The following is a 13,600-nucleotide window of genomic DNA, read 5'->3' as shown; positions in this document are numbered from 1 at the left end:
TTCAGTTCTGCATTTCAGCTGATCCCATGGACTCACACCCCGCGCCCCAGCGGCAGCACTCACGTTGCCCATGTACTGCAGTTCTATCCCATGGACTCACCCCAGTGCCCCAGCAGGGCAGCACTCACACTGCCCAGGTACTGCAGTTCCATCCCATGGACTCACAGCCCAGTGCCCCAGCAGGGCAGCACTCATACTGCCCATGTACTGCAGTTCTATCCCATGGACTCACACCCCGCGCCCCAGCGGCAGCACTCACACTGCCCAGGTACTGCAGTTTCAGTTCTGTATTTCAGCTGATCCCATGCACTCACACCCCGCGCCCCAGCGGCAGCACTCACACTGCCCATGTACTGCAGTTCTATCCCATGCACTCACACCCCGCGCCCCAGCAGGCAGCACTCACACTGCCCAGGTACTGCAGTTCCAATCCCATGCACTCACACCCCGCGCCCCAGCGGCAGCACTCACACTGCCCATGTACTGCAGTTCTATCCCATGCACTCACACCCCGCGCCCCAGCGGCAGCACTCACACTGCCCATGGACTGCAGTTCTATCCCATGCACTCACACCCCGCGCTCCAGTGGCAGCACTCACACTGCCCATGGACTGCAGTTTCAGTTCTATCCCATGCACTCACACCCCGCGCCCCAGCGGCAGCACTCACGTTGCCCATGTACTCGGAGAGCAGGTCCTGCAGCGCCTGGCGCACGGCGTTGCACTCGGCCACGATGCGCTCGCGCCGGTCGTCGCGCGTGCAGGACGAGTCTGCCATCAGCGCCGCCCCGCTGATGATGCTCTCCAGCCGCTCCTCCAGCGATGGCCGGAACCGCTCCTCGCTGAACGTCGACGGGTCCACGATGATTTGTTTCTAGTAAGAGAAGTTCTGCAAATCAGTCACCAGCTCAAGTGATGCTTTAGGATTTAGCCTTTCTATTTTTCAAATCCTGTAGTACTTTAGTGTATAACTCTCAAACTCTTTATAAAAAGTGTTAGCTACTGTCTTCACATTTTGGTCAGAGAAAATTCCTCTCTGGGCCTGAAACTCAAGGACACCTTACTGTCTCAGGCCCCAAGAGATGTAAACAACAGTGAATTGGGTAGGGCAAACTTGGAGTAAATGACTTCATTACCTAAAGCTGTAAATGAAGGACTAACCCCCAATATGCAAATAGACCAAACCTATAATTGTCTGAAAAACTCATGGCCATTGTCCATCTTGGGTGCAGCCTCTGGGAGGTTCTGACTGCCCAAAAGGTGCACCTATTGAAGGCCTTCAATAAATGCCCACTTTTCTTCTCTTAATCTCCAGCCTCTGTCCTAGGTATCCACTCTAAGGCATCACAGCAGTGCATTACTGTTTAGTCATGACACAACCAACACTCAGAGCAAGCCCCTGATCAGGCATTAAGAGGCAAACAACACCATTTTGGCACTGAGGAGGATTTTCACGAGCAGTTTTGTGAAACTACTAAGAGGTTTCCCAGCAGATTATGTTGCTACTCATTTCTTGTGCTGCTTTGACAGCTAAACAAAACTTGGCCACAGGAAGCCTTGTTACATGAATGGCAAAAATCAAATGTGCCAGCAGAAATAAGGTTCAAAGTACAGGACTTGTCCTAATGACATGTCAGTTTGGACAGGCCTTCACTAGTTAACTTGTCAGATATAATTATCCCATCATGAACAAGAAAACAAACATCCAAAATTAGCTCTATGTATTGTTATCTGTTGCCCTACTTTGCAGAGTCTTTCTTCTCTTCAGTGTTAGGCAGGTAAATAGAACTGTGTTCTCGAAAATTCTCCAAGTGAAACATCAACATAAAGGTTTCCAACCACACAGAAATCAATTTCTTCATGGCAGAAAATGACCACAGGTTTCTCTTGCCAGTGTTAGCAAGCACAGCTCATACCAAGAGACTCAGGGCTGGAACAGCAGCACTGCTGTATCTGCTCTCCAGGGGCCAACACCACCACCCATGGAAGCTCCCCAGGAAGAAGCTGCACAGTACTTACCACCTTTGAGTACTTTCAGGTGATTTGTTTAAACAGGTCTGTAATTTAATAAAGAACAATAATTTGGCCATTTCATGGTTTGGTGGTTTGTTTAGGGGTTGGTTGGGTTACTCCAAGGGCAGAACTTGTTAATTCTAAAAGAAGCCCTAAAGCTTTTTGAAATGGTAATTTTCTCAGCCAGTTTGTGCTCAAGCTAACCTCAGCAGCCACCTCCTCCTGCCAGCCAGCACATTTCCTGTCCCTAAGGAGTAACCACACAGCCATCACAGCAGGATGGGAACACGGCATGTGCTCTCCAACATTCCCTCCTCATTCTTCCTGAAACTTTTAGCCACTGGCTAATACAATGGCAGTGTGCTATTACTCCAGAACTGCACCATCAAAGAAAGAGAGATAACAATCAGCTTGTTATCTTCTGGTAGCCATTTCATATTTTACCATCACTGGAGTATCTGGGGGCATGTGTGCTCAAAGCCTCTATTACAGGAGTGTAATAACACTCAAGCAGTAGCAGGAAATGAAGTGCAGGGATAACATCTGCCAAGAACCTCAACACATTTGTTTTGTCAGCCTCCCTTGGCAGGGATGAGACAAAGCTATCGTGAAGCTGGCCTGCTGATCAGGCACTGCTGCTATTAGAGAGCCTCACAAAGTGGAATTAAAAGCTCAAAAAGCTTCATGTGAACTGCCACACTCAAAGTAGTCTACAGCTGTATATTGAAGAGTTTGTATAGTAAAATAGGGTGATTAATCAGAAATCCCATGAGCTGGTTTGAGCTGTACAAGCCAATGCACAAACCTGACCTGAATTATTTCTTCATTGCCAGCCCCTGACACGGTGCTGCTGCTGCAGGGCTGCCCTCCCCTCCCACAGGCACCTGTGAGAACCTGCAGCTCCCTTGGGGTTGCACTGAGCCTGAGGCACACTCCAAAGGCTTACTGAGCATCTGATGGAATTTCAGAAAGGCAAACTCAAAACTGAAATGGGTCACAAAGATCAAGCCAGCCATGACATCCTCTAGTTACCCAAGAGATCACAGGGAAAGGTTTCCTATCAGGCACAGGGAGAGCTCAAACAGAACTTTATCCTGCCAAAATACACGTGGCAGAAAGGCAGGAATGAGAGTGATAAGAGCAAAAAGGAGAAGGTGAGCAAAATCTGGCAAAACCACAACTAGTAAATGCCTTTTGAGTGATGGCTTTGCAATATTAAATAAAGTTCTAGAGTAAATTAGTGCTACAGTGTTTAAAATTCAGAGGCTGGATCAGGTAGACACCAAATCCTGGCTTCAAAAGGAAAGCGATCTCAGTAAAAATGCATGGCTGTCCTCAGCTACGTGCTGAATGCAAGATAAAGAACATGACAGATCAGTACAACATATCAGTGTGAAATGACTTCATTTCCAACCAAAGATCATATTAAAACTTCCCACCTCATGTTCCTCTCAATAGGTAGTTTCAGCAATTCCAAATACATGATTCACTTTTAATAAATCACTTCTGTCACCTCCAAGAATACATTACATAAATATATTATGAAATAATCAATTTCAAACAAACCATCTAATGTAGCAGTAGGCTAACTGCTATTTCAGAGCTAGTTTAACTTGACAGCCTTCCATCACCAAGAACCACATATATAACTTTCTATATTCCATCAACCCTAGTTTGGAAAATGACTTTTTTTAAAAAAAGAAAATCCTACTTTGCCTACAATTTGCTGCACTTCAGTAGAAAAACATCTTCCAGGCAATGTGTCTTAGGTTGCAATACAGGATGTGACCAAAAGCATGAATCCTATTACCATCTGTTAAACCAGATGGGGCAGTGTTCTTTATCTTTTCCACAGCCCATCCTCCCTCCAGGAGATATCTCCTGTTAATGGCCACTGAGTCCCAGGGCATGACTGATAAAATTCCATCATCCCACTGGGAGATGCTCCAGCCAGGGGAGGAGCCAAGCCTTTCCTACCCAGATAAAAACTGAGATTTGGGACACCAAGGAACCTTCTTTCCACTGGATTCCAGAGGAAAGCCAGACCTTTGCACATCATCCCTGGAGCTTCAGAGGAAACTGCACCTTCTCCAGGAGCACTGCTCCAGCTGAACCACATCTGCCCCTGCAGGAGGATGCAGCCACCATTGAATGGGACTGTGCCAACACCCTGACTGACTGACGGGTGTCAGCTTGGATTCTGACTCTGGCAGGGTTTGGGATTGTTCTTTGCAATACTGTATTTCTACTTCAATTTTTCCTAGTAAAGAACTGTTATTCCTATTTCCCCTATCTTTGCCTGAGAGCCCCTTAATTTCAAAATTATAATAATTTGGAGGGAGGGGGTTTACATTTTCCACTTCAAAGAGAAGCTCCTGCCTTTCTTAGCTAAAACATGTCCTTTAAACCAAGACACAACATCAGTAAAAGCAAGCTGTGGCTAAGACAGCAGGTGAAGAACCAGGAGAGGTTTTCCCCAGGAAGTCCAACTCACATCAAAGTTGTTGAGGGCGTAGGCCAGCTCCCCACCCCCGCCCTGCTGCTGGCCGGCATCGTCCGAGGCCGTGGCCTGGGCGGCGTTGGAGATGCCGCTGACCGCCTGCTGCAGCTGCTTGTAGATCAGGTCCCTGTTGGCCTTGTAGGCAGCCACGTCGGGGTGCTGCAGGCAGGCCTGGGACGCCGTGTACAGGATGGGCACGTTCTTCTGCAGGATCCCTCTGGCTGCCGCCATCTGATCGCGGTGACCCACATCTTTCAGCTCCTGTTAGGGGAGTTCAAGGGGAAATAACAGCATTGGAGAGCATTGCCCACATTCCACAGCCATGCTCTGCCTCCCCGCATCTTCAAAGGACAGGCAGGTTCTTTGCCTCAAATCTGCTCAAATCTGTCTGCCGAGTACTCTTGTCCTGAAGGGCTCAACTAATTGCAAAACAAGACAGCATCATAAAGCCAAAAAGCAACAACACTGCAGGGCAATTCACAACACCACAATTCAAAATCTGATGTTGGATTTTTGTTCCTCTGCAGCAGAGGACCAGCATTTTAAAAGCTGTCCTGTCTTGCAACTGCAGATGGGAAGCAAGATCATCTTTAATTTAAACTCCCAGGCTCACAACCAGAATGTTTTCTTTAATCACACCTAGAAGATGGCATTTACTCTCCTCAAGAGACTCAGGTACTTAATTTCAGAAGAACAAATATATCATCTCATTCAACTTCTTGTTCACCTCCAATGAGACAAAATTAATCCAATGACTGTAATTACCACTAATTCAAGATTAGTGAGCAAGTCCATAAGTCTTTTCCCAAACACTCTGTGCTGTAATTCTCTAAAGCACCATCACCTCTGTTTTGGAACAGAGCACCATGATCAGATAAAGCCTCTGAGTTCACCACAAGCAGTAAGTTTATAATAGGAGGAACAACCACTGTTATTAGCAGCAGCAGCATTTCAAAGTTACCTCTTAAATCTAACAAAGAGTAAGTGAAAATGAAGACAAGGACTGCCTTACTGAGAAAAGAAAAAAATTCTGTCAGACTCCCAAAAAATGAATGGGGAATAGGTGACCTCTGTAAGGTACACACTGAGCAGGGAGGGCACTCCAAGCAGGCACAGAGATTTACAGATTTTGTAAAACCACTTCCCATAGTGTGCAACAATCCATCACAAAGCAGTTTTAGAGCATTTATTGCATTGCCATCACAACCCTACTCCTATTTACTGCAATCAGATTTGAGATACATAACCAACTGGCAATCCCTTTTTGACTGTACCCAGCTTATTTTCTAAGACAAATCTCTGCAAAAAAACCCAAGCAATGTCAGAGGTGCATAAGCAGTTTTGGTTTGTACGTATCTGCAGAACAAAGAGGCAAAAAATGCTCTAAAAGAATTATGCTATTTCTGATAACTTAAACTGCCCACACCTCTACTTTCTTCTGAAAACTTAACTACACAAGAATGAGTCACACCAGTGCTGTTGAACAAAACAAATTTCACACGCAATTTAATGCTAAGCAAAAGCTATCCAAACACAGAATATACCCACAGCAAACAGGAATTAAAACCCCTCCTCCAGTGGAAATTTCAGTGCAGAGCCAGTGAGCAGCACCACTCACTTCCCTGCATGCCCAGCCATGGCTTTTGCTCCCTGTGCACGTGGACATGTTCAGTCCATCTGTGTGAACAACAGCAACAGGGGCTATGGAGAGTGCCCCAGGCCTGGGACACATCTCAGCTCCTGTCCCCACCTACACCTGCACTGCTTCAAAACTAGTGCACTAAAACACTGACAAACAACTGCTACTATGAACAAATTCCAACCTACAGCCAAGCACACTTCTCTTGCTTACCAGGCCCTAAATATCACAAAGCACAACATAAACTACTCAGCAATAAAGTACAAAATATAAAGTATTAACAGAATAGGCACTGTCCAAGAGCAGCAAGGCTGCCTTACTTTGGAAAAGAAAAATGAGAATTAGTACACAGAAGAAAGTGGCCACACTGTACCTGCTGTCTTTTGGCTGCCATTATATTAAGCTTGTCCACTTCTGGTTTGAGGGCTTTGTACTGGATACCCAAGTCCTGCTCTGTGCCAGCATTTCTTAGTTTCAAGAGACCATCTTCCACCTAAAAGAATATATATTCACATATTTTTCCAAGCAATACAGTCCACAGCTCAGGAGGTAGTTCAGAATGTATTTCATGGCAGGCAGAGAAAGCAATCTGCCTCTGCCCTGTTATTTTTTGGAGAGAGACACTTTAAAGGCTAATAGGATACAGTGCTTAGCTACTATTTCACAGTCACCAGCTACCACAGACAGTCAAGTACACACATCTGAAAGAGCATGAAGGAGTCCAGGGCCCTGGCAGAGCCATAGCAGTGGCCAAAGGGCACAAGGAGAGTCCTCAAAGCTTGTTTGCAAAAAAGACCCAGCATCCAATGTCATTTCACTTCAAATTCTGCACAAACCACTCACCCGCCCTGCTGCTCATGGGAAGGAAAGGCTTCCTCAAACAGTCCACTTTCATTTTTATTTATTCTGCCTATGCTACTCATCCCTGGTAGCTGCAAAGGAGTACTGGTTATAAGAAATTCTGTCAGATGAGAGGGCTGGCTCTCACCTGCAGATGCAGACCAGGGCTCATTTTCTGTACTAAAAGTTCAGAACAGAGTGCAGCTCAATGTCAAAAGCTACTGACAGGGAGTATAAAAGTGAGTGACACACGCCCACAGCACACATTCTGCTGGGAGGAAAAAACCCCCAGACCCTCTCCACGTTCTGCTGGGAGGAAAAAACCCCCAGACCCTCCTGCTGCAGAAGGGAGCTGCTGACAGTGCACTCCCCATGGGGTCACACACACAGTGGGCACCTGGCAGAGCACCCAGAGCATGCCAGGCACAGCAGAGCCCCACACTTACAACTTTGAGCTGCACAAGCAGCTTGTAGACGTCTGCCATGTCAGCCAGGATGAGCAGGCGGGTGACGGCCGAGAGCAGGGCGCGCGCGGCCCGCACCATGTTCCCGCGCTTCACCGACGAGCAGGGGTCATCTGCAAACTCTCCTGAGGCACTCTTCATCAGGTCACCTGCATGGGGGGACAGCAGGGGCTGGCCTCAGCATCACCTCAGCCATTGGAAAGGTTCCTAAGCCAACCTGAGTCTCTAAACAAAACGTTTTGTGAAATGCGGCAGATAACAGATAACGCTGTATGTGGTTTCCTCTGAGTGCAGCCACCTCATGGCATTGGGGCAGAGGGGCTTGTGCAGGGAGGAAAGGCTGGGAAATCACACTTTGGTCCTTATTTCCATTTGTACAGGTGTTTCAGCATGCCTGAATTCTCTAGAGAGGTGAACTCAGCACGCCTTTGCAGGGCTGCAGCTATTTCCCAAGCTCCGGTGCTTTCAAAGCCTGAGCAAAAGCTTTGATTTGTGTGCATGTAGGAGTTAAGCAGAAAGCAGCAGAAAGCCCTGCAAACACACAGTGAGCAGCCACAGCTCCTGGGACCGTAAACAACTCGGAGCGATGACCTGGCTGGATATGCCCTGGTTGGAATTCAAAGCCAGGCAGCGCTTCGTAAAACGCTTCAACATTTCATAGCCTGTGGGGCTGCATCTGGTGCAGGAGCAAAGAATTTGGGCTTCAGATGGTAACAATGCCACTGGTTAACTATGAAAAGCAAAAGGCCACTTTGCACAGCTAGAGCAATTCCTCCAGAAGGCATTCACAAAGCACTAAAGTAATGCCTGTGTATAATCAGAGGAGTAAATTTTGGATTTCATCCTCACTTTTTGGGGCAGCTTCCAATACCACGGCTCTTACAGTAAGTGTTGGAATCCACAGTGTTATCCTTGGATCTCTCTGCATCTCAGAAACACTGAGAAAACAGCTAGGACTTAGTTTAGAAAACAGTAGGGCCTCAGGGTCACGGATTTGCAGGCAGCAAGAGATGACCAGAAAGCAGATTGCTCTAGCTAGCTGCTGTTTCAGAGGCTTCCCAAAAACCTGTATGAAAAAGTGTCCATGTAGCCAAATGCCAAAATAAAAATAGCCTGTCTCAGATGAGACTAAAAAACCACCACCACAGCTTGACAAGTGACAGCTGACAGTGAATCCCATGGAGCCCCCCACACCAAACAGGGCAAGGGCTGCACCGAAATCTCTCTGTGTGATTCAGTCCCAGGAGGCTTCTGCTTATTTAACAGCTTATTTTTAACTGCTCAGCAATGCCAACAGCTGGAGAGCCTGGGGTTAACCATCCTCATACATAATATCTTGCCCAGGAAGTTTTTCCCACCCAGGCACTCCACACCTTCACAGCTAAATTCAGCCCAAGCATAGCTGCCAGCCTGCCCAAGCAACCACACCAAGATAGTCGATTTTGTTCAAATGCTCCCCCCTATGTAACACCCTTCCATCATCTTAAATAATATAACCAAGAGTGGCACATAACATTTTAAGATAAAAATATGCTACTCCTGTATTGGGACACAGCAAAAAAGCTTCTGGCCAGTTCTGAATATCAACCCAAAGCTATCCCCTACCCAGCTTTGGGGAACACAACTCATTACTTTAACAAGGGTTAAGAACTCCAGATTTCCAGCTGGGTGACGGATGCTGTACCAGCAATGCTGAAGATTCAAACAGCCAGGAGATTACAAACCCCAACACAGCTGACATGACCCTTTCTTTAGTCCTTCTGGAACAGGCTAGTAATAAAAGTCATCACCACAAGTATGCAATCCATTGACAACCTCAGGACTTAAGCATGCATATTTACAAGAGCATGAAGCAATACAATGAAGGGGAATGGCTTCAAACAGAGTAGGTTTAGATGGGATATTGGGCAGGAATTTGTCCCTGGCTGGCACAGGGTGCCCAGAGCAGCTGTGGCTGCCCCTGGATCCCTGGCAGTGCCCAAGGCCAGGCTGGACACTGGGGCTGGAGCAGCCTGGGATGGTGGGAGGTGTCCCTGCCGTGGCAGCGGCGGGGAATGGGATGGGCTGTGAGGTCCCTTCCAATCCAGGCCATTCTGTGATATACCAGAACCAAGACTGAGTACAAATATTTCTTTCCTTATTTACTTATAAGTAAAAATCCCACATTTTCAACTACCAAAATGTTGTTTTCATTTATTTTCTATTTAAAACAACTTACTGAAGGGGCCACTTGCTTCACGTGAATCATGTGAAAAATTGCCAATGAAGTTATAAACCAAAATTATTCTCTACCCATCTCTTAAATTGCAACCTTTCAAGCCAGACCTAAAATAAAATGCTATTCCCTCTTATTTTAACAAGAGATTTTAAAAGATTTAGTGAGCTTCAAACAGCTTGTCAGGGTGTCAAAAGATAACCAGCTTCCCAAAATTAAAAGCAGATTATATTTAAAGTTGTTGCATATATATATACATTTCTGCCAATTAAGGGAAGCTGGCTTTCAGGCTTCTTTTATAAAGGGAAAGCATCCTGGGGTAGTTCTTTTAGCTGGATTCAGAGGGCAGGAGGGCACTCTGGCCTGGCCTCAATATGCAGGTACTGCATTGTGTGTGCACATCAGCAGCTCCAAAGAGATCCAGCACAATCTTCCCATTTTCAACACCAAACTCAGGGAGCACAACCACTCTGGGAGAAGGATTTTAAGAGTTAAAGTAACACAGTGGGAAGAGTCCAACTATGAGACTCAGATTATAAAGCTGGTACAAATTCTTACATGACTAGACTGTTTTTCCAATTTAACCCTCGATCTTCATTAGCTATTAGAAGGGAAAGAAAAGAAAACAAAGCTGAGAAGAGGCAACAGTACCATCCTATGATCTTGTCAATAAAGCACTAAGAATTCAATTAGATCTAATGGAACAAAGCCCATTTTAGAAATGGTCAGACTCCAGTCCATCAAAAGTCCATTTTCTCATCTCTTTCCCCTATGCCCACAGGGTGTGGCAGCACTTCCAGGCAGCACTACTGACCCTGCTCCCAGTGTGGAATACCATGAAATTGCTCCATACCAGCAGTGCCAGGAGGGACAGCCAGGACACACAGACACTGCTGCTCCTCTGCCAAGGTGGGGGCTTGTGCCCACACTGCACCTCTGAGGTACCCTGCCAGCACACACCAGAGCCACCAGGCCATTCCCTCCTGCTCACAGCACCCCACCACACTTCCCCAGAGGTTGCCATTCCTCACCAAATGAGGGCAAGCAGGAAATCAGAGTTTCAAGTCTCTGCCTCTCTGGATACTGAAGTCTATCTCACCAAGAATGCCACCTTCAACACCCACCAGCAGTGGCACAGAGGGCTGTCCTGTGCTCCCCACACCACCCTCTGCCCTATCAACACAGGAATTGATACTTATTGCAACAAAGGCTTCTGATAATTTCTTAATCTAGTCTTCAATTAAATCCATACAACTCTCCTACAGCTTGCCAAAAGCCATCTCAGAGCTCCCTCAGGCTATGGCTTTTCAAAGTGGCACACTCCTAAAGCTTTGCTGCAGGAAACCAACTGAACTCATTGTACCTTTCTAAGAAATTTAGCTAACTGATCACAACAGAATTTTCAAGTTGAATTTTCCAAGAAGAATTCAGTATTTAAGTTCAAGAAGTTCCACAACTGGCCTCCTCCTGCTCCTCGGAAATCCTTAAACCAGACATCCTCTGCAATGGACAGTGAAAAAAAACTGTTTTCCCCTTTCATAATTCATCTCACTGTTGAGTTTTGAAGAACCCTTCACTTAGAAGCATGAAGCAGAAGGACTCTGAGCTGAATCAGCTGGCTCATTCCCCTGCATTTGTAACCCAAGCCATCAAAGCATTCATCCCTCCTCTTACATCAAATCCTCCACATAGGCTTAGGGTTTTTAATGTTAAGCTTTAATTTTGGTCTGTTGTGTAGAACTGCCATAGAGGACACACAACAGGAGAGCACAGAGAATTCCCTGGCTCCCCAGGCTCACACACAGACACAGAGCTGCAGCCATCAGCATTCCAGGGAACCAGGCACAGCCTTGCCGGTCTGACCCAAAAGAAATTTCCTTCCTGAGCCTAGGTTGAAAGCTGCCTGAGTGCCAAGCACCTGGGTAAGGGACTGGTTCAAGGTCCAACCCCCCCCAATAACACACAGAGAGACCCCCAGGGAGCCTGCAGTGGGGAGCAAGGCTGCACCCTCTGTCACCCAGCACACCTCTGCTGGCAGAAATACCTGTAACAAACACTACAGCAATGCTGAAATTCAAGATGTTCACATCAAATGCTTTCCCAATACCAAGTATTTTCTATAACCACAGAAGGATCTATTCTGAAAAACACTTTGATTCCTTATCTCCACTTTTCTGCTCAAAACCTTAAAAAGTTTCATTACTTTTTAGGAAATCAAAAATCCAAAGCTTTAAAAGGGCCAGAAATCTTACTGTAGGATATTTCATTAACTTGCTTGCTGTAATTTATTCTTCCATTGTAAAAAACAAGAAGATTTTGAAGATCCACTTACATTGATTTAGTAGGCAGCCATGCTATTATTCATTCAAAATAGCTCTTTTCAGTTCTTTGTTTTTACCCCCAACAAATGGGATTTTATGAACAAGCATGCTCACTAAAATCATGTACTCTCTCAATCTTCTTCTTGCTAGGCTAAAAAAATTTTTTTTAATTTTCTCTGATGAGACAAGTTATCTATTGTCCTAATCATCTTCATAATCCCCGTCTGCATTCATTCATCTTTTTTTATTATGGTAACTAAACCACTCCCTACTCTAAATAGAGGGATTATTAATGCTATTTTCCTGTCCTCTACTGAAGATTAATTGTGCTCTGTATCTATAATCCCACTGCTGCTGCCAGCTCATGATCACCCTGCTGCTGACCACGACAAGCAGTGCTCTCCACTCCTGCCCTGCTGCAAAGGCAGGGGAAGGCACCAACACCAGGAAGATTTGCTGAGCACAGGCTTTGTGTCACACTTTCCTTGTTTCTCCAGTTCATGAACTCAACTGGTCTGACACAATACTGGGAGGTGCACAGAGTGTACATAACCCATAAACTGGGAGGTTGTATCTCCCTGCTGTCATTAGCACTGTGAGAACTGCAATCCTCCTGGGCACTGGGCAGAAATAACCCTTCCCTCTGTGCTGGCTCATTTTTCACCACTTGCTTCTCATTTCTTCAAAGGCTGGTTTGATTTTTAATTTCCTCCCCAGGAGCTGCTCTGCTAAACCTGGCCAAACAGTGGGCCTGTGATGGAGCACAGCCCTGATCCTGGGTGTGTTTCAGCTGTGCCCCTTTAGAGGATGGTAGGCACCACTTGTGTGCAGGAGGTTCAGCAAAGTCTAACCACCCACCAGCCTGAGGAGACAGGCACAGCCACCCCTTTCACACCAGGATCCACACAAGCTGCAAACAGCAAAAAGGGAGGAAGAAGTGAAGCAACTTTAAGGTGGAAAGTTTTTTCACTCCAGCACCTCTCAGTTATGAGCTTCACCTCTTCTGTCATAGCCAACAGAGCAGGGAGGTTTTGGCATTGAGCCTGTGTGTAGCCTCAGAACCAAGAAGGAGCCAAGAAACTTGGGGAAGGGTCATCTGGAAGGGTTTTATCAGTCTCTCCTTCCCACCAGCTTCTCACTGCAACATTCTGCTACAAATCCAGCTCAGGGAAGTTCAGTCTCCAGGGCTGAGCAGAGCTCCCTCTCCCCAGCATCCCTGAGCCATTTGGAGGCACCCACAGATGAGCTCTGACTCTCCACTGAGCAGCAGTCGAGCACCAACAATTAAAGCCTGGAGTCAAAGGGGCTCTCTTGCTGCTTGTTGTTAAATTAAGCCAACTCAATTAGCCCTTTATATTGCAGCCTTCTTACCTTGATCTTTCTTTGGTCTGTCAACCAGGCTCATCCACAACTTAGAACCATTTTCAACTAATATTTCACCACTCTGCAACTTCAGCTACAAACAAGTAATTAATGCTAATGAGTTTTCCCTTTTTTGCAGCAGCAGCCGTCACCATTAATACCAGTTGACTGGGTTTCACTGAAGCATAGAAAAGACTCATGACTGGAAGAATGATAAATGATTTATGAGCAACAATATTTACTAGTG

General features: G+C 46.2%; 1 protein-coding gene across 1 annotated transcript in view; it reads right to left on the bottom strand.

The window, feature by feature from the left end:
• The window catches only part of CTNNA1 (catenin alpha 1), a 119,949-nt gene that overhangs the window by 87,380 nt on the left and 18,969 nt on the right, over positions 1 to 13,600 (bottom strand). The window contains exons 4-7 of the mRNA XM_056502187.1: positions 7,438 to 7,604; positions 6,525 to 6,644; positions 4,507 to 4,773; positions 670 to 873 (exon numbers count right to left, since the gene is read on the bottom strand). Of these exons, the coding sequence (XP_056358162.1) occupies positions 670 to 873; positions 4,507 to 4,773; positions 6,525 to 6,644; positions 7,438 to 7,604 (758 nt within the window). The remainder of the gene's footprint in view (positions 1 to 669; positions 874 to 4,506; positions 4,774 to 6,524; positions 6,645 to 7,437; positions 7,605 to 13,600) is intronic.

This window comes from Oenanthe melanoleuca, chromosome 13 (assembly GCF_029582105.1).
Source record: "Oenanthe melanoleuca isolate GR-GAL-2019-014 chromosome 13, OMel1.0, whole genome shotgun sequence".
In the NCBI taxonomy this organism is placed as follows: Eukaryota; Metazoa; Chordata; class Aves; order Passeriformes; family Muscicapidae; genus Oenanthe; species Oenanthe melanoleuca.
The sequence above is the reverse complement of the archived record's forward strand: the minus strand, read 5'-3'. Positions and strand labels throughout refer to the sequence as shown.